This window comes from Vitis vinifera, chromosome 18, assembly GCF_030704535.1.
Source record: "Vitis vinifera cultivar Pinot Noir 40024 chromosome 18, ASM3070453v1".
In the NCBI taxonomy this organism is placed as follows: Eukaryota; Viridiplantae; Streptophyta; class Magnoliopsida; order Vitales; family Vitaceae; genus Vitis; species Vitis vinifera.
In genome coordinates, this window is record NC_081822.1 from 9,845,910 (window position 1) to 9,868,612 (window position 22,703).

Sequence of the window (22,703 nt, forward strand, 5' to 3'; positions counted from 1 at the left end):
ATGAGGCTTTAATACATGCACTTCAATTAAATTGATCAGATAATAAAGCTCATAAACTGTATCGTTTATTAACAAAGGTTTACAGATTTTTAACCACATGCATCTTTTGTTTGGAAATAATCAACGGAAATAGTCAAAAAAAGACAAAAGCAAATGTTAATGAGTCATTGGACGGAATTCCAAGTCATTTGATTGGATTTTGTTACCTGTTCCTACTGTTGGTGACCGCCCACCACCCACCAAGAAGCGGGGGCCATGATTTCCCACTGGAAACCCTCCAGCAAAGCTGCCCCATGGACCATACCAGCCGAAGTGGGCCCATAGAGAGGCTGAGCCCCCACACGATTGAAAAATGTAGGAGACTCACGATCATATTTGGGCTTCTCCTCGATTCGAGCCCAAAGGCGCACGTGAATACTCCTTTGAGGCCCGTAAAAGAAGGTTGGGCTCTAACTAGGAAAGTTGGTGTTGGGCTATTGGTCGTTTGCAGTTATATTCAGGGTGTTACGGAGGTGAGGGCTGGAGGGATGAGACTGGGCTGCAACCGAGCCTCACCTGAACCCAAACTCACCTTCCGTAAACCATCATCTTTCATCAATAGGATGTAGTGGTCCTAGCATCATTGAAATAACCCATCTATCATTATTAGGCTCACATGGTGTATGTGTGACCTGTCGTCGCTGTGATCATCCCCTCCCATCACCACTTTTGCTACCCTTATTGGAAGAGTCTCTACCGCAGGACTGGTCATCGTCGGACTACCTCAACCGTCCGATGATCGCCATATATCATTATCCACCATATATGGACTGACAAGGATGATCCATCTTACACGTTAGCTGATTTTGGAACAGAAACCGTTGTCGCTGAGGTCCATATCAACCTCAATGTCCTCAACTGCCTTTTAAGATGGTCCCCAGCGTTCCTCCTTCACCGACGTTGCTAACACCACCCATCCCAAGAACGTACTCACTGACTCGGTCTCAGGCTTTTCGTTGGGTAGAAGCATGGCCGCATAACAAAGGCCCATTGGAATTGGGCTTTGTGCTCAAGTCCATATCATCGTCCTCGATCAAAAAAAAGTGGAGAGGGTTACAAACTTACAACTTACAAATCGAAGTGACCTTTACGTTTGTCTCTTCAGAGAGTCAATCTAACAGCTATCTATCGTAGTAGCGACAAGGCTCGACAGCGCTTTCCAAGTATTTCTGTCCTTGCTGCATGAGCCTTGCCTCCCCTACTAATTAAAACCAAAGGGTCCATTTTACCCTTTCAACCACCGACGGCGTTATCACATCGTATCCTAAGCGAGGAACATGTTAGTCAATTTCTCCCACTACACAACGTGTCGGTTAAATAAAATATAAGGTGCCGATGAGAAAAGATATGCTGTGCATAAGATGCATTGCTAATGATACTCCTTACGGTTGTCGACTCTTGATGTGGCTTCCTTTTTGGCATGGAATGAATGACGCTCCCCCAGATCAGCGGACGACGTACCTAAACCTCAAGTCTGGTGACCGAAGTTTTACCAAATGGGTGCTGGATAAGATGATCAGATTAGTATAGCTCTGCAAGAGATGTACTCCTCAGTCCTCACCACACCAGATAATAGCTTCTGGATCATAAGATCATAATTCAAAAGATAATTTCGGTTTATTAGGAAGATGGGGCCTAACAAGCCACTTAACTACAGTCAACTAACTCCGGTTCCAATTGCCCACTTCAATCTTCGAAGTGGCTCAATTCAATTAAAACGAGCGCAAACCCACAAACGAGTCAAAAGCTGGGTACACTTTTCAGATTTCAGTTCCAGAATTTGCCGGCAGCTGGAATCTGACTAAGCAATGTTTCCGGTGAAAGTTGAAGGTAATGTAAAGCAACAAGGCGCCGGTGCGGCAACGGAAAAGGTTGTTGTGGCGGTTAGAGCAGAGAGAGTGATCTCCAAGACTGCATTAGCATGGGCTCTGAGTCACGTCGTTCACGCCGGCGATTGCATAACGTTGCTCGCTGTTTTTGCCACGAAGAAAACGGGTGATTCCATCATTTTCAACGCGTATCTCAAATTTTGTCCTTGTATTTTTATAATTGGGAATTTAAGTTATGTACAATATGTTTGTTGATTTAAGGTCGGAGATTATGGAACTTCCCAAGATTGACAGGGGATTGTGCGAACAGTCACCGGGAGAGATTACCGGATCGGATTTGTGAGATCTCCGAGTCTTGTTCTCAGATGGTTCTCCAGTTCAACGACCAAGTCGAGGTGACTTCAAATTTACTGAATCTCGACGTAATGTGGTGTATTTGCCAAGACAAAACGGCGTCGTTTTAGCTTGTCTAGCCAACATTCTACTCTCCTAATCTCCTTGTACGCAGTAGTTATTACTTATTACTAGTTGTTGATCTTCTTTAGGAAAGATGAGGAAGGACAATTCTAATATTTGATTCAAGTGTCAGAGTTTATCAGACTCCGGGAGCCGGGATCTGGTGTCAGGGAGGGGCGTAGTTTTTTACTAATTAAATTCATGTAAGGGCCTGTTTGGATAGTGGGAATGACATGTGCCTGGAAAATGTCAGTTTCATGATCATTTGAAGACCCAGGAATCTTGTATTCTTGTGGTCTGTTTGGATGCATTATTATTCATTACTACTTATGGGACCCAAATTACTAAATTTAGGGCTTGTTTATGGATTTCAGTAGAAGATTATATAAACTAACTACTAATAATACCCATTAAATGATTGAATCATCAATGGGTACTGCAGTGTGCTGCACAGTTATTGGTGCTTGTATGATTATTATAAGAATTTAACCCTGGATTAATGTGATAGTAGAAAGAATATTTTGTCTCAACTTGGACTAGGTCCTACTACATTGAATTCTTTTGGACTATTTAGACCAGCTTCCATTTGCCTTTACAGGTTGTAAAGTTAGAAAGCTCCCTCTGTGAGAATGGCCTTAATTTTGATGACAAAATTTGAATAAATAGATAAAACCAAAAAGAAAATTAATTTGCTCTTAATGATTTGTTTGTTGTAGGTTAGAGTGAGGATTAAGGTGGTATCAGGTACACCTGGCGGTGCAGTGGCAGCTGAAGCAAAGAGCAATGGAGCCAACTGGGTCATACTGGACAAGTAATTAAACATAAAAGTATTATTACTTGTTTCTAATCTATTAATTTGATCAGTTAGTCTTCACTTTTTCTCCTTCTGATTGTCACCTGTAGAAAGGTTTCAAATGGAAGATTAACCGTTTAGGCATGGATCATTTCCATGCCATTTTTTCATTTTATTCCCACCATTTTCTAGTTCATATCATTATGAGTTCACAGTATACAGCAAGTATAGCAAATATGAAATGGTTACAGGATTTATTCAATTTATTATTAGCTGATGTTTGTAGTTCATTGTCTTTATGTTGTTTGCCATATCTCCTTAATGAATAGAGATTGGCTATATTGCAAAATGTTTTTGTATTTGTACATGCAACATATTTCTAGTATGTATGTGTGTTAAGGGAAAGTACCAAAGATGAGTAATCCTTTTGGGTGAATCCGATTTGGGTAAATTTTTGCTTGTCATTTCTTCCATATTTTCCATAGTTGGCTGAGGATCAAAGCAATCCAGCTGTCTAGAAACGTATATTGACTTCAATGTCTATTAATTCTGCAATCTTTACATAGTGAAACAAAATAAAAATTTAGCAAAACTAGAGTCTTTGTTCAGATGGATCATAGTCATGAAACATGAGTAAATGAAACAAAATAAAATCCCACAGCAGGTATCCCACTGAAAAACAAAAAAGGCTTCTCGTATTGGAAATGCTCCATTACCTTTTGCAGTTGTTGCTATCCTATTTTAGTTGGTTTCAGATTGGTATTTATTGAGGTATGTATTGCATTCTTAGTCATTTTACCTATACACAGAACTAGTTATTATTCAATGACAATGTGAATTGTAGTATGGAGTTTTAGTTTCTTAGCCTTTTAGGTCATGCTGAACCTTATGTTTCTCATTACATAATTAGAAAAATTAATAGGAGTACATAACCACCATGGATTCTGTTATATGCTGAGACAGGAAACTGAAGCAAGAACTGAAGCATTGCATGGAGGAACTCCACTGCAACATTGTTGTGATGAAGGGTTCTCAACCAAAAGTCCTTAGGCTGAATTTGGGAAGCTCAAATGAACTTCAAACACCTTTCTTTTCTGCTTCTTCTTCACCAGACATGGAAAACAGAACACTGCAAGGTCACAAGATCAAGCATTCTACTCCAGTGAGCAGCCCTGAAGATCCAAGTACTTCCTTTACTAGAACCACAAGGGAAGGTTCATTATCAAGTTCTGATACATTGACTTCCCCTTTCCTTGTTTATGAACAAAATCCTCTTTTTGAAGGACTGAATAAAGGAAAATACAGGCCAGTTTATGAAGATGATTCAGATGAACCACCAACAGCACTTGACTGTGAAAGGCTTATCACTCTTTCAGCACCCCCAGCATCATCTGTGAAAAGTGACCATCAGAGTGTATTTTGGATTCCCCAAAACCACATCGTTGCTGAGAAGGCCCCATTAAACAAAAACTCCAGAAGCACCCAAAAAATGAGATCTCCTTCCAGAACTCTACTCGACAAGTTTGTTGAGTTTGATAAAGATACGAGGATCAGAGGACCTGGGTCCATCCAAACCCGTCAAAGAGACTACAGTTTTGACTCAACCATCAGAGAGGCGGTCCCTTTAGGCAGAACTTCCTCAAAACCACCTCCTTTGTGCTCACTATGCCAACACAAGGCTCCAGTTTTTGGAAAACCTCCAAGGCAGTTTGCTTATGAAGAGCTACAAGAAGCTACAAACGGATTCTCAGATGAAAATTTCTTGGCAGAAGGTGGGTTTGGTGTGGTTCATAGGGGGGTGCTGAGAAATGGCCAGGTGGTTGCAGTGAAGCAGTTAAAGTATGCTGGGTCTCAAGGAGATGCAGATTTTTGCAGGGAAGTGAGGGTTTTAAGCTGTGCACAGCATAGGAATGTTGTGTTGCTTATTGGATTTTGTATTGAAGGGAGAAAGAGAGTATTGGTTTATGAGTACATATGCAATGGCTCCTTGGACTTCCATCTACATGGTATGCTCTGTTTTCTTTCTTTCATTTGATTCCTTAGTGTATAAGCTTGTGAGTACAGATTTACTGGCTCCTTAGAGTTCAATTTACACAGTATTCCTTGTTTAATCTCATTCCCATTCTTGTGCGTTTGTAAATGTTTTATTGTGTTTAACAACTTCAACTTTACAGCTTCAATTTATTGCTCAATACGTGCCTTTCACCATGCAAATATTCCTAAAATTTTCAGGAAACAAGACAACCCCACTGGATTGGCAATCACGGCTGAAAATTGCAATTGGAACAGCACGAGGCCTACGATACCTTCATGAAGACTGTAGAGTGGGTTGCATAGTACACAGGGACATGCGACCTAATAATATCCTCCTAACCCATGACTTCGAGCCTCTGGTACTTAAATTTGATACATAGGTTTCTTACTAATATGAGTTAATCCACATTCTTTCCATTGATTTTTCTATAAATAGTGAAGAATCTTTAGTTTCTTTAAAGAAAATGAGTTAATCCACCATTTAAGTTATTAGGAGCATAATTTATCAAGTTCAAGAGCACAGGTATGTGCCCACTTGAAGATGATACCTTGTCCACCAACTTTGCAGCTCTGGTTGCTAACATTGAAAATAAATTTAGCTATACTGTAAGTGTATCCAGGAAAAATTAGACGCCTATAACCATCATCCACAAGTTATGTCAATCAATATTAAGTGTTTCTTATTACTAGGTGTTTTTCTTGGTTTTGAGTACTAAGATTAAATCAAAATATTTTCAAGCCCATTTTTAGATGATTTCCTTTAGGGCTCACTCAATTATATTGTAATCAGATTAATACCAACAAAACTTGCATTATTGGTCTAATGGTTTGCTTATTTATTCAATTTCAGGTTGCTGACTTCGGACTTGCTAGATGGCACTCTAACTGGGATATTAATACTGAGGAGAGACTGATTGGAACTTCTGGGTAGTCATTACATCTCTGATTACTTTTTTCTTCTGTCCATGAGTAACTATTTTCTTGTATTCAAGCTCATTGACTTTATGATAGAATCAACAGCTGAAAAAATGTATGCCATTTTCTACTCGAGTCATAACGACTCATGGAAGAAATGGAAAAAAGGGTGAACTAACTGATGCCTTTGTTTGTCTGATATCGATGATTCTATTAATCCAGGTATCTTGCGCCAGAGTATTTGGATGGTGGAAAAATTACACAGAAAGTTGACGTATATGCATTTGGAGTGGTATTATTAGAATTAATGACAGGACAGAGGGCCAGAGACTTGCAATTTTACAGGGGACGGAATTTTTTACCTGAGTGGATCCACCCTCTCCCTGCATTACAGCCAAGCCATATTTTAGCTAACAACTACCAACTTGTGGATCCATGCTTAGCCTCTGATGAACTCCACGACTTCCCCTATCAACTACAGGCAATGGGCTGCGCTGCTTCCTTGTGTCTACGTCAAGATCCTGAATCCAGACCAACCATGTCTAAGGTTTTCTACCTTAAACCATTTATTTGAGTTTATTTTCCATTACTCAATATCATTAAATAATGGTATTTTTGGTCCTTACTTTAACCCAATAAGTTTTTCCCATTTTGAAAAGGTAGTTCCTTGCGTGAAAACATTTTCCTTTTGTCTATGATTAGGTCCTTAGAGTACTAGAAGGAGGTGATGCTGCAATTCCTCTGTGTTTGGACTTGAATTCAGTTGGAAGTAGAAGTGGCCATATGCATGGTCTGAGCTCACAGACACAGCCTGAGTCAAGGATAAACCACTCTCGCAGGCTTTCACATTGAACATTAATTCTGCATTTGGTTGAGGGTGTTCTGTCATATATAGTCCATACTCCAGAAATACATTGGCGAGTTGCTTGCATGATTGCAGTCTATCAATGGATCTTGAAGAGCTGCATCAGCACATGGATCATATTATCAAATCACATGATTTCTTTATAAAAAAAAAATTGATGTCTTATAATTGTTTATCATTGTTACCATTTTTGGAATCTTAAAATACCCAAATGAAGGTCAGTTACATGTTTGTACACTTGGTTCATTTGTTGTTCACATATCAGCCAATAAATTAAGGGGGTGAAAATTAAGGAAATCATGTGGTCTCTCTCCTAATACTTGGCCTGTTGGACTGTTCTGAAATATCGTGCTGATATGAAATATATCAATGATTTTTACACTACTGTTCAATCAAATGATTGAAAGAGGAATCGATGAGCCTTCCAAAACCTTAACCCATGTTTAGTTTTAGAACAATATTAAGAAAACTATATTTTTCAAATTATTTAATTTATTTATTGATTTTTTCTATTTTTTCTCCAAGATAAATAGAGGAGAATTGTCATTCATGGTCCTCCATAACAATCTACCTGGATGATTGGTTCATGAGTAGATGCTGTAGAAATAATGTAGACAGTAGACTTGACAAGCAAGGGAATGAAATAATTATTTAACGGTACTATATTATGGATTCAGAATAAATATCATATATAAAATAAAAATCAGAAGCATATGCATTGGAAACACTGTGGAAGAGTGTGGTTTCCGGTTTTTTTTTTTTTTTTTTTTCAACCAGCCAACTGGGTCAGGCTTCCAGTAATTTAAAGCCAGAGAATTCTTAATTAATTTCACTTCTAAAAACGCCCCCTCCCTATGCAGCAATGCATCACCTTCCTCCAACGTAACCCCAGGAATATAAGAGTGTACATTTACACGTGTAAGGGGAAGATCACAAGTTTTTAGTAGAAACTCGTAAGTAACTAGGGGCGAGTGCACACGTGGCATGTAATAATGCAGAGGTTTTTGATGTAGTGGGAGGGAATCACCTCTTCTTGTGGCTGCCGCCTCCTCCGCCTGGAGAAGAAACGGAATCGGTCTGTTCCGATGGGAATGAGGAGACGCCACCCTCCACAGTCTGTTGTTGCGGATCAATCCCCATGTCCGAAACGCTCCACACCTTGACTGACTTGTCAAGACTCCCGCTGTACACTACCCAGCGTTGATTCTTAGCCGTGGATTCCTTGTCCTCCCCAACCGCTAAACATTTGACTGGTCCTGTGTGACCAGTCAACACAGAGAGACACGTGTGTACCACTCCTTCCCTCCTCCATACGCATATGGTCTTATCCGCAGACCCGCTGAACACCAGATTCGCTGCGGCCGCGAGGCAGAGGACCGCCACCTTGTGCCCTCTCAGCACCCCACCGTGTGATAACTGCTTCTCACGTTCCCAGAAGTTGACCAGTCCATCGGAGGACCCGCAGTACACCACCGAGCCCGACGTGTTCACGCATAACGCCGTCACCGCGCATTCTTGCTTCAGAAGCGTTTGTACGAACGCGTGCTTTGTCCCTTTCCCATGCAACTCCCTTCGCCAAACTTTAACGGAGCCATCGGCGGAGCCGGTGAATACCATGCCCTCACTGCTGGCCACTACGGAGTTGACGGCGTCGTCGTGCGCACTGATGGATTCCAGACACTTGGAATCAGATATTCGCCAAACCTTAAAGGTTCTGTCCCAGGAAGCCGAGTACAGAAGGCCCTGCTCTTCGTTCAAGCTCAAACACGATATGGCATCGGAGTGCCTGATCCAGAGAGCAGAACGGCGCCGTCTCACCTCAACGTAATTGCTTGGATTGATTGAGCTCTTGAATATGTCCTTTAAAGTTGGTAAAGTTCCTGCTCGTTTGTGAACGCTGGCGTTCTTGGGGGAGACCTTCCAAACTCTAATCTTTCCGTCTTGGTGGCCAGTGAAAATCTTCTCACCCGAGATTACTATGGCTTTTACAAGTCCACTGTTGGATTTGAATCCAGAAAACTCTTTCAGATTCTTCCAAACACGAATATTCTTGCTATCTGAGCCTGTGTACAAGAGCTCGCCGGTAGCGGCCAAGGAGTAAATATGACCTTCTTCGCGAGTCAGGGATCCGATGAGGCCATTCTGAGGCAGGTTTTCTTCGAATCGGGACCATGAGGATTTGGCCTCAGAAGAAGTCTGGTTCCAAGGAGACATGGTCATTGGAGAGCCTTCTCCGCTCAGGCGGTTGTCGTAGAAACCAGGACTGGCGGCGGAAGCACTGCTGTTGCGGATGGGGTAATCATCCTCGGTTGGGATTGAAGAGGAAAGATTGGGATCCGAATGCATGATATTGCGGTACTTGGGTCTCGGTATACTGTTCGTTTCTTCTAACATTGTGCCTCCTTGGCTCCTTCCTCTCTCACTCAACAGTTCCCATCGTGGGGAAACGAAATTTGGACAATAGGAATTCTGTACAATGGAAAAAGATTGAAGTGACGTAAAAGAAGAAGAAAATGGGTTGATGCAGAAACGAAGGAGACAAACAGAGAGCCCAGATACCGCGGGATTGTTATTGTTAAGAATATGAAATAAGTAAAGGCGGGAGAAGAGAGTGAGGGCGTATATATAAATTGCAGAGAAAATAACCGTAGAGGAAATGCGGTCAATAAGGTGGGGACACGTGTGGGGCTCAAACGTTATGATTAGGTACAAAGATATCTCGTGGGAGGCCAGAGAATCCGGATCCGACACTTATATTTAAGCTATTGTTTTTAATGTTGGAAAATTAGCTGTTAGCATTGTACGGTTGCTAACCTTGTACGCTTTTTTTTGGATGATTCAGGTTTGTTAGAGTGGACAGATCCTAAAAGCGCGTGCCACAAACGTACTAATGAGTGAGCGCCAGGTAATTTTCCTATTTTCAAAACTTTCTAATTTTTTAATCTACTCTACTCGATCCAATTTGAGTACCATCGTTACGATCCAAGACGATTGCTGGCAATGCTCAACTTGATTTGGTGGTTAACAATTATTTGGATGGACTACATTAATCTGCGCCTTACCAACTCAGAAGCTTATTGTTTTCAGGTTGCAGGGGCAGTACGGGAGCCAGGGGCCAGCTTTCCATCTTCAATTATTAAAATTGACGAATTAAATTAATTAGGATGATATGATGACTTTTACGTTATTTCATTTGTTTTACTCTAGGGACGTGGAGCGATCAGAAATCAGATTTTTACTAAATGGACCAATCAAAATTCATAGAAGTTGCATAAGATCCCATGCTCCATATTTAATGGTCGGCGCATCCAATCATAGACGAGCAGCCACACAGTGGCAAAACATCGCATTCCTATACCCAAATTTTAACGGCACTAACTCGTAAAGTAGCTCCAAGCCGCCCAATCATTGCCCTCAAGCAGCGGGAACAGTAACAATGACGTGCACTTTGATGTAGGGAATTTATATCCGCTCAACTAAGATCTGGGTGCAAGTGGGTGGCCTCCAGCGGATTAGAATTTTTGAATTTGGAATCATTTCAAATATTTAGGTTATAATTAAATCAATTTTTTTCAACCTAAACTTAATTTTAATTGGACTTAACTAAAAATTCGGACCACCCAATTGAAAATATAGATAAAAAATTTTTAAATCATGCATTTTCATTGACAATATCATGGTAGAGGATTACATATTTGTCTATTGTTCCCGAAACACAATGATTCTTCAAAATTTTCTTAGGGATAGGAATAATTTTATTTTAAATATATTAAAATTCAGTGAGGCCAAAGCCAGTTTTGACGGCTGACTTGATATACCACGATCTACATCTACGTGTACATTTTGAGAGTACATATTCTAAACAACAGTTTTAACGTTAAAAGTTACTTTAAACATTTGAACTTGTAGCTTGCTCTCGAATGCTTCCAAACCAATACCTAATGTTGACCAACCGGTCCTGCAGAAATATGCTTTCGGCTTCAGCCATCAACGGCCGAGAATACTGAAGTAAGCATCAAAATATGATGGACCGACTCGTAGAAGAGTGAGCCAAAAACAGACTCTGCAGCGGCCACTTGGCATGGTTGTTTGTGTGTCATTTTCTTTATGCTTTACATAGAGTATTTCTAACAAGTATAGGTTGAGGGCTAGCAGCACTCCTGCCTGCCCACAAAGTCCTGCACTCCGTAATTATCCTCCTCTTACCAACTTTGACCACATAAAGCAAAGCTTAGCTTTCTCTTTAAGCCTTTCTGGTCTAGGTTGCCCGTGTCGAGGAAAACGACATATCTTCATCAATTGTTTTCCTTTCTCTACTACTATGAGCCATGTTCATATTCGACCTCCTTTCTAAAAATTGCAATGCGGATATTTTGATAGAAAGAAAAAAACTGATACACGATTCTCCTGAATGATTATGAACGTCTTCTGCAATGACCCACAAGGCCATAATTAAGGAAATAATATATACATATATATATCAATAATAATTCATCTTTCTTCACATTTCACTTTCATTAGCCATTCAACTACCAAATCTGAATGAACCCACCTAAGTAAAGCATCTGGCTTAAGCATTCCATCTTAGGAAATTCAGGTTGTTGAGGTTGTACATGAATATCCAGAATTTTCATGGGTCATTTTCATTAATCTGTACATGCATTATTCCGACATGCACGCATGTAGTTGAAATTTTCTTTGAGAAAAATATTGTTTATGTTATCTTACCGGAATTAAAAAGATATGCCCAGTGGTAGGTAGTGACGCTCATCGAAACACCCGGCCATACATGAAGGGCTAGAGTTTATAAGCTTTCAGTCATTAAATTTTATTTCTCCCTTTTCCCCATTTGAGATTAGAGAGGCAATCTTTTGCACAACAGAAACTAATCTAGAATGAAGGCAAGAGAGCTTCCCCACCTAACGAAGGGTGCCAGTGACCTATAGAAGAGTCCATACTGAAGGGAATTTTACCCTATTAGAAAAATATTAAAGTCCACACCCTTGCGTGAAGGCATGAAATGTATGATTAGGGCAACACTCTGCATGTAAACATACATTTATATATGTATACCAAAAGGGTCCAAACTTTGTCTTTATTAGCTAGGTTGGAAAAATGAGATGGACCTTAATAATTGCTGTGTGATTTTCATACTAAATATAGGTGGACAAGCTTCTGAAAGGTGGCCTTGTTCAAATAATGTTTCATATTTCATTATGGAATGATAATGGAGGGAGAACTATTAGGATCATTTGCTGAAACAATATTCTTCTTCCAAGATTGAGAAGAGGCCAAAGTTGGTCCAATCTATATATGCATTGGACCAATACATATGTGGTGTCCATACTTTTTTTTTAAGGGTATGATGAGAGATAGAACAAACTCTATGGTACACCTAAAATTCTTGAATCCACTTTTGAATTGATTTTATGTAATTTTTGAATTTTTATAATGCAATAAGTAAATAGAAATTGAAATTTAGATTAAAAAATATCATTATAATTAACAATTGAATAGACATTAATGACAAATTCAAAAAAAAAAATTCTTGTGATTGTATTTTTAAGAAAATAAAAGTTTTTTTTTTTTTTTTGTCACTGAGGTATAAGTTTTAATACTAACAAATTAGTATAGAATATAAAAATAAAACAATCACATCAAAATGTATGTGAGGTTTTAATGTGGTTCAATTAATCATGATTCATAAATAAATAAATAAATAATTTATTATATCATAAAAAAATATTATCAAGAATTATAAAAAATCAAAATCAAAATCAACTATTGTGTATTAAAACATATCATATATTCCCCACATTTTGTTTTTATGTCCTAAACTATTGACTCCATTAAATCACTCTTTACATCTTTATTCATTATTTTTTTAAAACTCATTTTCATTGTAAGAAATATAAAATTTTAATGACTAATCATATTTACATACATAATTAAAAAATAATAATTTTAGTATATCATAGAAAATATCACATATAATTAAAAAACGAGATAAACATATACAACAGGTGACCTCTTAAAATATATTTTGTATCCCCATGTCATCCACTCTACCTTACATCTTTATCAGGACATAAATTTTATGCATTTATCCCTATCTCATAACTTCTCCTTCTCATAACCTAAATGAGGAAATATGATATTATAAAAACAAATCAATATTAAAATTATTCTAATAGTATTTTTTTAAAACAAATTTATATCATAATCTCCTTTTCAGTCCCTATGAGTCTAGTGAAAAATAGGCCCTACTACAAGGCCCAAAATTGCGAACTGAAAACAAAACAAGAAATCCAAACGAAATCGCAAGGGCAGTACAATTGCGTTGTCCTGGCCTGTTCTACAGGCTCCTCTTAGTCTGACGTGTCTATCCACTTCCACGTCTGAAATGATAGCAGCGAAAGAACGGTGGAAACCCGCTAAGAGCCCCCTGTTTCGGGGCCGACCCTATAAAACTTGCCCGCTGTTTTATCAGAATATTTCATTTAAGTCTTCCATCTTTTTCATACCTCATTGAATAAGGCAGTTAAAAAGTGTTGGACGAAATTAGAAGGTATTTTTGGAGCTACAAGGCCATTTGCTAAAGCGTCTTAATAAGTTGTCAATTCGAATAGGCTTCGGACAATCAGATGGGAGTTCCACTAAATTCAGATGAATCCAAATTTGTTATTAAATGATAAATTAATAATGTAATTTTCTTTATATGCTGAATTTAGTCAAAGAATCTTCGGAGTGAATAGAAATCCCTAACCGTATCCATCTAAACAATAAATAAGTCAAGCATTGGTTATAGCTGAAATCTGAATTGTGGGCTTCAAGTTATTTGGCCAGACGAAAGCCATCTGACCAAATCGTTGAGTTGGAAAGGGTGGGTGAGAATTTGGATGGGCTAAGCCCAACTTGCTAACCCTGAACAGGTGCCAGCTTCTTTGTCCCTCCTGGGTGCACTATATTTAATAAAGCCTTTTTGTTTATCTAGCTCCAATTATAATTTATAATTTACTCGAGAGTAATGACTACGGTGGCATTACAAATTTACCAGATAGTAAAGCCGAAACCGACTTCGACAGCAATTCAGCGGCGGTGCTGCTGCCTGATTCCCACGTTTTCCCAAAAGCACCTCGAACCCAGCCCACCAATTACTTATCAAAATCCACCGACCTACCTTTCTCCCCACACGCTCGTCTCCTCTATATAGTCTGTAGACAACCCACTCCCCCTCCCACAGTCACGATTCGTTCCTCAATTCTTTTCACTCCATTTGAAAATGTCTTTTCTTGTGTCCAAACCCCAGCCATCTTCTTCTGATTCTGAGAAAATCACCAACAGCGACGATCGAGAAGACTCCGACACACTCCTTACTGTAACAAGCTATCTCCACTTGAAACCCGCTCAATCCTCTCAGACCCTCGACAAAGACCTCGTTCTCCGCCGCATCCGTCACCGTAAGCGCGTCAACAAGGTTCGAAACCTCTTCCAAACCCTCGTCAGCTCGCCGTTTTCGACCACTGATTCGTTCCGTGTCCAGGAGAAGAAGTGGGTCGATGACGCTTTTGCTGCACCTTAGCCGCCCTTGAGTCCCCGGCAAATGATCCGTTTTGGTGATGGGGAGTGTTAGCACAGGTTTCTTCTGTAGTTATGTGAATGACTGTTTGTGCCAACCTTTCCGGTGCATTGCATCACAGTTCGGCGGGGTCGATGCAGGCACAGAGGAGTTTTTTTTTCTTGTACAGTAATGAACTGGTTGAAAGGAGCTTCTTTTGTCAGCTGTCTGTACCTGCTCTAGTTCTTCTGTAAATAATTTCTAGAAATTGCTTTGATGAAGCTTTTTTTAGTATGTGTCCTAATAAATTCCAGTTCCATTTTCAGAAATGATCGAAAACTTTCCATTTCCAGAATATGTCTTATGGGGTCAGCAATTTTACAAACCAGTGAGTAATTGACTAAAAATTTTAAAACATTTGGTTATTGTCACATAAATAATTTGAAGGATGGAGGGACACAAGACCATTTGATTGGATTCAGGAGATTATACCACTAACTGGACGTGGGTTCATCTCCCTTTTCTTCTCTTAAGAGACAAAAATGAAATCATGATATATAATTAATGATGGAGGAGGATTAAAAATAAGAACATCTGATCCAATCAGGTTGTCTTCTTCTTCCTCGCCATTGTTTGAATGCAAACAGGGGACCGTCCTTCCTTTTTTATGAGGCATTGTTTAAAGCGCAGACGCAAGATTCTCCTGGCTGTCAAAACCCACATACAAATTTCAATTTCAAGTGCTTATCCGTCCCTGATTAGATCTTCAACAGTCACTTGCTGCTATACATTTTTTAAATGAAGTGAGTGACCCAACTCAAAAGTGACCTTATTTGATAATTTGTCTTAACAGAATTGAAAGGACTAAAAAGTCATTGCACCTGTAGCTCGTAACCCCTACTTAAAATCCAGAACATGGTTTTAGGTGTATGTAATTTCGTTACTTTGGCTTTGACAGGGATGTTTCTTTATTTGACTACTCTTTCAATCCTACAAGGATTCAATTCCCCATCCCAACCTTATTTCGATCATTTTTTATCCATCCTTGATTAAATTTCCATGAGTCACTTCCTGCTATACAAATGAGTTTTAAAACATCGAATATCGTTATAAAATAGTATTAGCAGCTGTGTAAAAAAATGTAAGAGATGGGATTTGATCCTTAACCTAAGATTTTGAGTAAACATGGTAGCTACCCTTAGCCTTAAATAAAATTTTCTAAACCTGTTCTATCAGAGATGGATACCAAAAAAAGATTGCTTTCATTGCCATCCCCAGTCATTACATAAATAATATAAATCCTTGCCTAATTGGAAGATGAAAAATGGAATAACTTTTTTGGCTTGTTTCGCAGAAGCTGCAAAATCTAGTGTTGTGGATTTGTGGGAATCCTTCTTTTAAGGAGCCTATCTAATCCTCTCTCTCTCTCTCTCTCTCTCTATATATATATATATATATATAATGGCCTTCAACACTACTTTAATGCCCCATCCCGTACTTTCAAATATGGGAACATTTTTAATGACAAGTTGAAGCTGCTGACACAACACATAAGAGAGGAGTGTCCAAGAAGACTGTCATGCTGCATTATTTAATTATGGATGTAACAGCAACGGTGTTGAGTGTTTCCTGCAAATCAACACTGCGTTTATGCCCTTATTCTTTTATTAAAATTGTATTAGGAGCTTTGGCCTCTATTGAGATTCTCGTAGTATGAGTTTACATGTTTCACGATTGAGGTTAGTGCTCAACCATGACATATGCATTGTGACATTGTTAAATTGCTTAAGTAGTTGGACTAAGAAGGAAAAGAATACAAGTCCATACAAGCATCTTGCCAAATAACCCACATGAATTAATTGCAATTGGTCCAAATTCTTTTCACATGATAAAATCTTGTGAGCATCAAATTGTTGTACACCCCCAAATCTTATTACTGTGGCTTGGCAATCATCATATGCCGAAAATCAAGATATTCCATCTCACCTATTCCCAAACTAGTACATAGTTTTAAACTAAGAAAAGTAAAAATCAATACACTTCATATATATTTTGTTTAGAATTTTTGTCATACAATGTAACTAAACTACTGCTTTAGAAAATAAACATTTCTATATTAAGGCTTTCTTGCAAGCAATAGCTGTCAAATTATGCTTTTTGTTTTTTTCTCCTTTGTTTTGTATCATTTGAACCAAATTGCAAAATCAAAGGAGTTGGGAGTCAAAGAATGGCCAGCCGCCACCGGTCTAGACTGATTTTGCATTCAAAACTCAAAGCTTAGCAAATAATGAAAAAACAAGTCATTATTCTAGAAATTCTCTTGTGAGAGTGCCTTGTTGAGTTTTTTTTTTTTTTTTTTTGAAGTGTTTTTTTTGTAATTTTTAAATTTTTATAAAGTATTTTTTAACATTTTAAATATTTTTAAAAAAATAATTAAAAAAAAACACTACCAAAGCAGTTCTGAGGCCTTGAGGGCGACAGCCATATGCGCAGTTTGACTCCACTCCCAACTGGATTTGCACAGCAGCAAGCTCATGACAACACTCCAAGCGATAACACTTTGCACATCCCTTCAACCTAATTCTCACATCTCAAGTTAGCAAGCAATAACAACAAACTCAATAATCCAAACGCGACCTCAGGCTATCTGAATCGACATTTCTGGATATGGGCTGGATCAGACTCGATTGGTTGGACCAATAGCACATCAAAATGAGTTGAACAGGAGCCCAGGCCAAGGCAGCCCAACCTCAGATTTATTTAATGTTCTCTAATCAAATATCCCAATAAAAAAATACATTTGTTTTACTATTTGGATGAATGGTACGATTAAACAATAACTATAACATAAACAATGAAGGAAAGATAGAAGGACGAGCCAAACACGGCTGAATTATATCCAAAATTGTCGATATCCCGTGGAAACTTTCTGCGTGGGTTTTGTACGTGCAAAGCACATAAATCATTCTCAAATACTGGTCATCATTCATCAAAATGCTGTCCACGGCAATAATACTCTTCTTCGTGGTGCCGATGCACCTGCTCCACGGGCAATCGAGCATCGGGAGCGTCAAATTCAGTGGCCCCGCTGCTCCAACGGCGGGATTCAATGATTCAAACAGTCAACGTGCGTGTGCAGCACAGCTGATGAAGTGGCGTGTATCGGTAATTTGGTATTGCATTATGCTGTATTAAATTTATAATATAATGAATGATCACGGGAAGTTTGTTATGTTGTTCAAAGGGGAGGGGCCCACCCTAATAACTCCAATTTCCTGATAATTGATTGAATTGGGGATTCAAAGTCTTGACTTCCTCAGGGTTTTTTGGGAGATTAGGAGACTAGGAGATTCCAAAGTCAGGTTAGGGGGCTGAGTTTCTATGTGAAGGCAGACTTTCTTTTTTACATCTGTCGTTAATTGGATTGAATTCAACGAACACTTGCATCACAGGCATCAAATCTTGGATTGAGAAGGTCCCATCTAGAAAATGACTTTTAATGTAATATTAATTCACTGCTTAATCGAAATCCCTTGAAAAGAACCACCTTATCTTCTGCATATTCCATGATAAAAATTAATTAAATAGCAGAGGTTTTTAAGGGGCAGCTTGTCTTATAATCCTGTTCTCTCTTTGGTTTTTTTAATAGAAACGTAATAATTTCAAAGGCTGGTTTGAACACTCCACGCTAGAATTATTCTATTGCATATACGGTCAAGAAGTTGGGAAGAAAAAGGACAACAGAGAGGTGTGGAAAGGAGAAGAAACTCTCTACCTTGATAGATTCAATTTCCCACTGCCTCTTTGGAGTGTTTGATCTTCCTGAAGTACATTTTATGGTTTTAGTGATCAGCAGGATTTGGACACTTTTCCCAGCTTTCTCTTTCACTTTGAAAAATACGGTCTGGTTGAATGTTTCCTCAAATTACTTTGAAATTCCTGTCATCCTAAGGAATTGCAGCACTAGGATCATGCCCTTCAAATAGGGCAATTCTCCGATATGTTCCCTTTTCCTTATCAAGATACCTCCCTTCCATAGCCAAAATGGCTGATTCATCTTGATAAACTCATTGTTCATAGCTTGGAAGATTCGAATTTTTGACATCTCCTTCCTTTTTCTTTCTCAGTTTCTTGCAATTCGTACAGTGTACGGAGATGATCTGTAAAACCCGTCTTCTCCTCTTCTTAGCTCTCTCCATTCTCCCCATGTACGTCATCGCTCACAGCTCAAGCAAGTGCCACCAAGAATGCGGCCACAACAAAACAGTTAAACACCGTCGTTTCCCTTTCATCGGAACCTCCTCCGCCTGCCAAATCCGTCTGAACTGCAGCACAGACGGTGACATCATGGTGGGTGAATTTCCAGTCCGGAGCATATTCCCCGAAAGCATACTGGTCAACCTGGAGGTGAGATGCAACCGCTCGATCAAATCCTTGGACCATCTCTTCAACACAAATTACGCCCCAACTACGCGTAATGGAATTTTACTGAAACACTGCAAATCACCAGCGTCAACATGCACGATCCCAACAACTAAGGTAAACACTCACTTTGAGTCGATAGATTGTGGTTCAGACAACTATAGCATAAGCTGTTATTCTGAGGAACACGAAAATGGTTTCCTCAGTCAAGCTAACGTGAGTAAAAGCCACTGTCAATATCTTTTGTCGTCCATATCCGTCGACGCCTTCAATACATCGTCGGTTGTGTTGGATGTTGGGATTGTTCAATTGGGATGGTGGCTTTTGGGTGAATGCAAATGTCACCAGGAAGCCACATGTACTGAAATCCAGACCCCGGTCGCCGGCCAGCAGGGTTTTCGGTGCAAGTGCAGGGATGGATTCGATGGTGATGGTTACCAGGCCGGAGTGGGCTGCCGGAAAGGTGAGTTCCGGTTACCTGAATTTCTTAATTTTCTTCATTTGGTAAGATAATTAAACATAATTTGAGGCTTAACTTGATTTTTTTTGCATTTGATAATGGCCATCAAGGTAATTTTTATAATTGAAATTTCCCTCTTTATGATGCCAAATGGTATGCCCCTTATAGAATACCATAGTTCTCAAAGTCTAAGGAGAAATATAGCTAAGTCGTGATACGTAAAATATGAGTTGTAATTGTATGTAATGTGGTATAATTTAATTATTTAAATGAGATGGTTGAAGTTTTTAGAAATTGTAGAGCATGGATGAGATGACGTCAGAGAACCGGGATGGACCGTTGAAAGTGGAAGGAAAACCTCTCATTAGGCCACTTAGAAAAAGCCAATCAATTGCCTTCAGACTTAACTGGCCATTGATGATGGGCCGACCTATCTTAAGTAAAGCACCTCCTACTTTTCGAGCGTGTCAGGTTATCATGATTCCCCGCTTTATGTAGCAAACTATATTGATTGGTCCTCGATATCACATGGGGCCACTCCATCATTTGGTCCCAGGTCCCACTAAATTTCATCAATTGGCTCATACCTTCAAATTTTATTTCATCATTCAGTCTACCAAGTGACTTTCCTTTTTTTTTTTTTCTTTTGCTGGCCAGAAAATTGGGGTAGTTTCACCTACTGCATCTCGTGGGGGCCCTCTTGTGATATTAGGTATTAGCAACTTGTTGATAGATTTAATTGTACGGCCATCTAATGTTTGCCATTATAATGTAGGGCTTTTGAGTACATGTAACCAAATGATACATTTCATAGTAAGTGGGCGAATCTTTTGTAAAGAAAAATTGTTTGTGTTGTTATTAGCTTTCTCAATTTATAGATGCCCTCAAAGGTTTTCATTAATTTTAGGAAGTTCTCTTATGTTGGTGTAATGGAGTGGTTTTTCTTTAAATGGTCTCTATTCCTCTGATTTTTTTTTGTTGTGTTGACAGCCTCTTCTGGGTGCAATCCTTCTAGATACATTTCTGGCCAATGTGGAGGTCCCAGCAGATTTTTTGTTTTAGCTGGAGGTAATCTTTCTTCTCCCAAGTCCCAACTAACCGGAGAAAATTGCTAACACCATACTGTTATGCAGCTGGACAGAATCTCAAATTTGGTATGAACATTGGGTTGATGGAAATATTTAACAGAAGATTTTGTATATTTCTATGTATGTAATTTTGGGACAGGGGCGTGGCTTGCTTGTGTAGCAGCAAGCAGCAGCGAAGAAAGATCGAAATTAACTTTACTATCAAATAGACATGGATGAAAGCATGATAGAAAATTAATTTTCACATCAAAACATTCGTTTCTAAATCTGGAATTGCCCTTTTAATCCTCAGGGATTGCTCTGATGATCAGTATCAGTGCAATATGCTGTTTTATGCGAAGATGCTTGACTTCGAAAGCTAGAAACAGCACAAGGCGGCGTCTATCTGAAGCTACGGGAAAATGCAGCATTCCTATCTACCCCTACAGAGCAATTGAGAAAGCCACGAGTAGTTTCTCTGAGAAACAAAGGCTGGGAACTGGGGCCTATGGGACAGTTTACTCAGGAAAACTCCATAACCAGTGGGTTGCCATTAAAAGGATCAAACACAGAGATACTGACAGTATTGAGGAAGTGTTGAATGAGATCAAGCTCATTTCTTCAGTGAGCCACCCGAATCTAGTCCGCCTCCTAGGGTGCTCCATAGAAAAAGGTGAACAGATACTTGTCTATGAATTCATGGCCAACGGAACATTGTCTCAGCATTTACAAAGAGAGAGAGGCAATGGGCTTGTCTGGGCAGTTCGCCTGAGCATTGCCACTCAAACCGCTCAAGCCATAGCTCATCTCCACTCTGCTCTCAACCCTCCCATATATCACAGAGATATCAAGTCTAGCAACATACTCTTAGATCACAACTTCATCCCTAAGCTTGCAGATTTTGGTCTTTCAAGACTTGGTATGGCTGAATCCTCCCACATCTCAACCGCCCCTCAGGGAACGCCTGGGTACCTTGATCCTCAGTACCATCAGAACTTCCATCTCTCGGATAAAAGTGATGTTTATAGCTTTGGAGTAGTTCTTGTGGAGATAATAACAGCATTAAAAGTGGTGGACTTTTCTCGGCCTCAGAATGAGGTGAATCTGGCTGCGCTCGCTATTGACAGGATTGGTAAGGGGCGTTTAGATGAGATAATAGATCCATTCCTAGAGCCCCACAGGGATGCTTGGAGCCTTTCTTCTCTGCACAAGGTGGCGGAACTGGCATTCAGATGCCTTGCATTTCACAGGGACATGAGACCTTCTATGATGGAAGTGGCAGCTGAGCTTGAGCAAATTAAACTTTGTAAATGGGCAACTTCAGAGGACAACATGTGCACAGCTTCATCAGAGACATCCTCCTGCTCTTCCTCATCTAATGTAAGCGAGATACCGCTTAGCATGACAGTTGAAAAAGGTGGATTGGGTAGCGAAGGTCTATTTGTGCTTCCTACTAAGGTGATTAGTATGAATTCATTGGGCAGATTGAAGGATACTTCACCTGTTTCAGTGCAGGATCCATGGTTAAGCGGACAGAGTTCACCCTCATCCAACAGTTTGCTGAGTAATATAATTCAGCGACATGCATAAAAACTACTCTTATAACTTCAACCTCATCCTGTAAATATATACCATCAAGGTAGATTAATTTACAGTACAGTTTTGTATGCTTGTGGATCCATTCGTTTGTTTCTATGTTTGTTTTCTATTTTTCCTAGTACTGATCCTTTAGTACTATGGTGCACAAATGGCTGTCATTTAATGGGCTTGAATGCGCCCACAGATCATTCAAATGATTAACAGAGATGTGGACAGAACATAAGCCCGCTGTATGGACGTACTGCCAACCGACCATTTCTTCCAGGCCATCACCAATCATAGAGAGCTGGAGGTCCAGTATTTTGTACATTTCACGATATGAATTTCTTCTCTCTCTCTCTTTTATGGTACTAAAAAAAGGATCAAGTTTTTATTAGGAAAAAGCATGTTTATGGTACTAAAAAAATGATCTAAGGGCTTGTTTCTCTTCGGCATTTAAGAATTGTTTTCTGATCTTGAAAACAAAAAACGTAAAAAATTTATTTGGGGAAGAAGTGTGTGTTTTTGTTTTTTTTGTGTTTCCTTTATTATCAAAAACCATTTTTTATAATAATAAAAAAATGTTTTCATCGTTTTTTCACTATTCAAATAATAGATCATTTTTTATGTTTTCTCTATTTTCTTAGCTATTTTTTGTGTTTTCACAAAGATGAACTTCACCCAACC

The 22,703-nt window shown here is 39.2% G+C and overlaps 4 protein-coding genes across 4 annotated transcripts; 3 read left to right on the plus strand and 1 right to left on the minus strand.

Moving 5' to 3' along the window:
- Positions 1–1,391: 1,391 nt before the first annotated feature.
- LOC100247217 (inactive protein kinase SELMODRAFT_444075) lies at positions 1,392–7,168 on the plus strand. Its single transcript, XM_002281932.5, has 8 exons — positions 1,392–2,034; positions 2,130–2,263; positions 3,041–3,135; positions 4,081–5,123; positions 5,350–5,510; positions 6,002–6,078; positions 6,289–6,613; positions 6,769–7,168. The coding sequence occupies exons 1-8, from the start codon at positions 1,848–1,850 to the stop codon at positions 6,916–6,918; spliced, it is 2,172 nt and encodes a 723-aa protein (XP_002281968.2). The 5' UTR covers positions 1,392–1,847; the 3' UTR covers positions 6,919–7,168.
- Positions 7,169–7,570: 402 nt separating this feature from the next.
- On the minus strand, positions 7,571–9,674 carry LOC100262588 (protein JINGUBANG). Its single transcript, XM_002283739.4, has one exon. It carries the CDS (start codon positions 9,323–9,325, stop codon positions 7,955–7,957), a length of 1,371 nt encoding a protein of 456 aa, XP_002283775.1. The 5' UTR covers positions 9,326–9,674; the 3' UTR covers positions 7,571–7,954.
- Positions 9,675–13,915: 4,241 nt separating this feature from the next.
- Positions 13,916–14,818, plus strand: LOC100257464 (uncharacterized). Its single transcript, XM_010666326.3, has one exon. The coding sequence runs from the start codon at positions 14,214–14,216 to the stop codon at positions 14,511–14,513; it is 300 nt and encodes a 99-aa protein (XP_010664628.1). The 5' UTR covers positions 13,916–14,213; the 3' UTR covers positions 14,514–14,818.
- Positions 14,819–18,077: 3,259 nt separating this feature from the next.
- On the plus strand, positions 18,078–22,155 carry LOC100855306 (wall-associated receptor kinase-like 14). Its single transcript, XM_019216210.2, has 3 exons — positions 18,078–19,374; positions 20,362–20,439; positions 20,752–22,155. Exons 1-3 carry the CDS (start codon positions 18,645–18,647, stop codon positions 22,026–22,028), a joined length of 2,085 nt encoding a protein of 694 aa, XP_019071755.1. The 5' UTR covers positions 18,078–18,644; the 3' UTR covers positions 22,029–22,155.
- The last annotated feature ends 548 nt before the right edge of the window (positions 22,156–22,703 follow it).

Coding starts and splice junctions, on each gene's coding strand:
- LOC100247217 (XM_002281932.5), top strand. CDS start 1,848: ATGTTTCCGGTGAAAGTTGAAGGTAATGTAAAGCAACAAGGCGCCGGT. Junction 2,035..2,129: donor TTTTGCCACGAAGAAAACGG/GTGATTCCATCA, acceptor TGTTGATTTAAG/GTCGGAGATTATGGAACTTC. Junction 6,614..6,768: donor CCAGACCAACCATGTCTAAG/GTTTTCTACCTT, acceptor GTCTATGATTAG/GTCCTTAGAGTACTAGAAGG.
- LOC100262588 (XM_002283739.4), bottom strand. CDS start 9,325: ATGTTAGAAGAAACGAACAGTATACCGAGACCCAAGTACCGCAATATC.
- LOC100257464 (XM_010666326.3), top strand. CDS start 14,214: ATGTCTTTTCTTGTGTCCAAACCCCAGCCATCTTCTTCTGATTCTGAG.
- LOC100855306 (XM_019216210.2), top strand. CDS start 18,645: ATGATCTGTAAAACCCGTCTTCTCCTCTTCTTAGCTCTCTCCATTCTC. Junction 19,375..20,361: donor CGGAGTGGGCTGCCGGAAAG/GTGAGTTCCGGT, acceptor TTGTGTTGACAG/CCTCTTCTGGGTGCAATCCT. Junction 20,440..20,751: donor ATTTTTTGTTTTAGCTGGAG/GTAATCTTTCTT, acceptor TTTAATCCTCAG/GGATTGCTCTGATGATCAGT.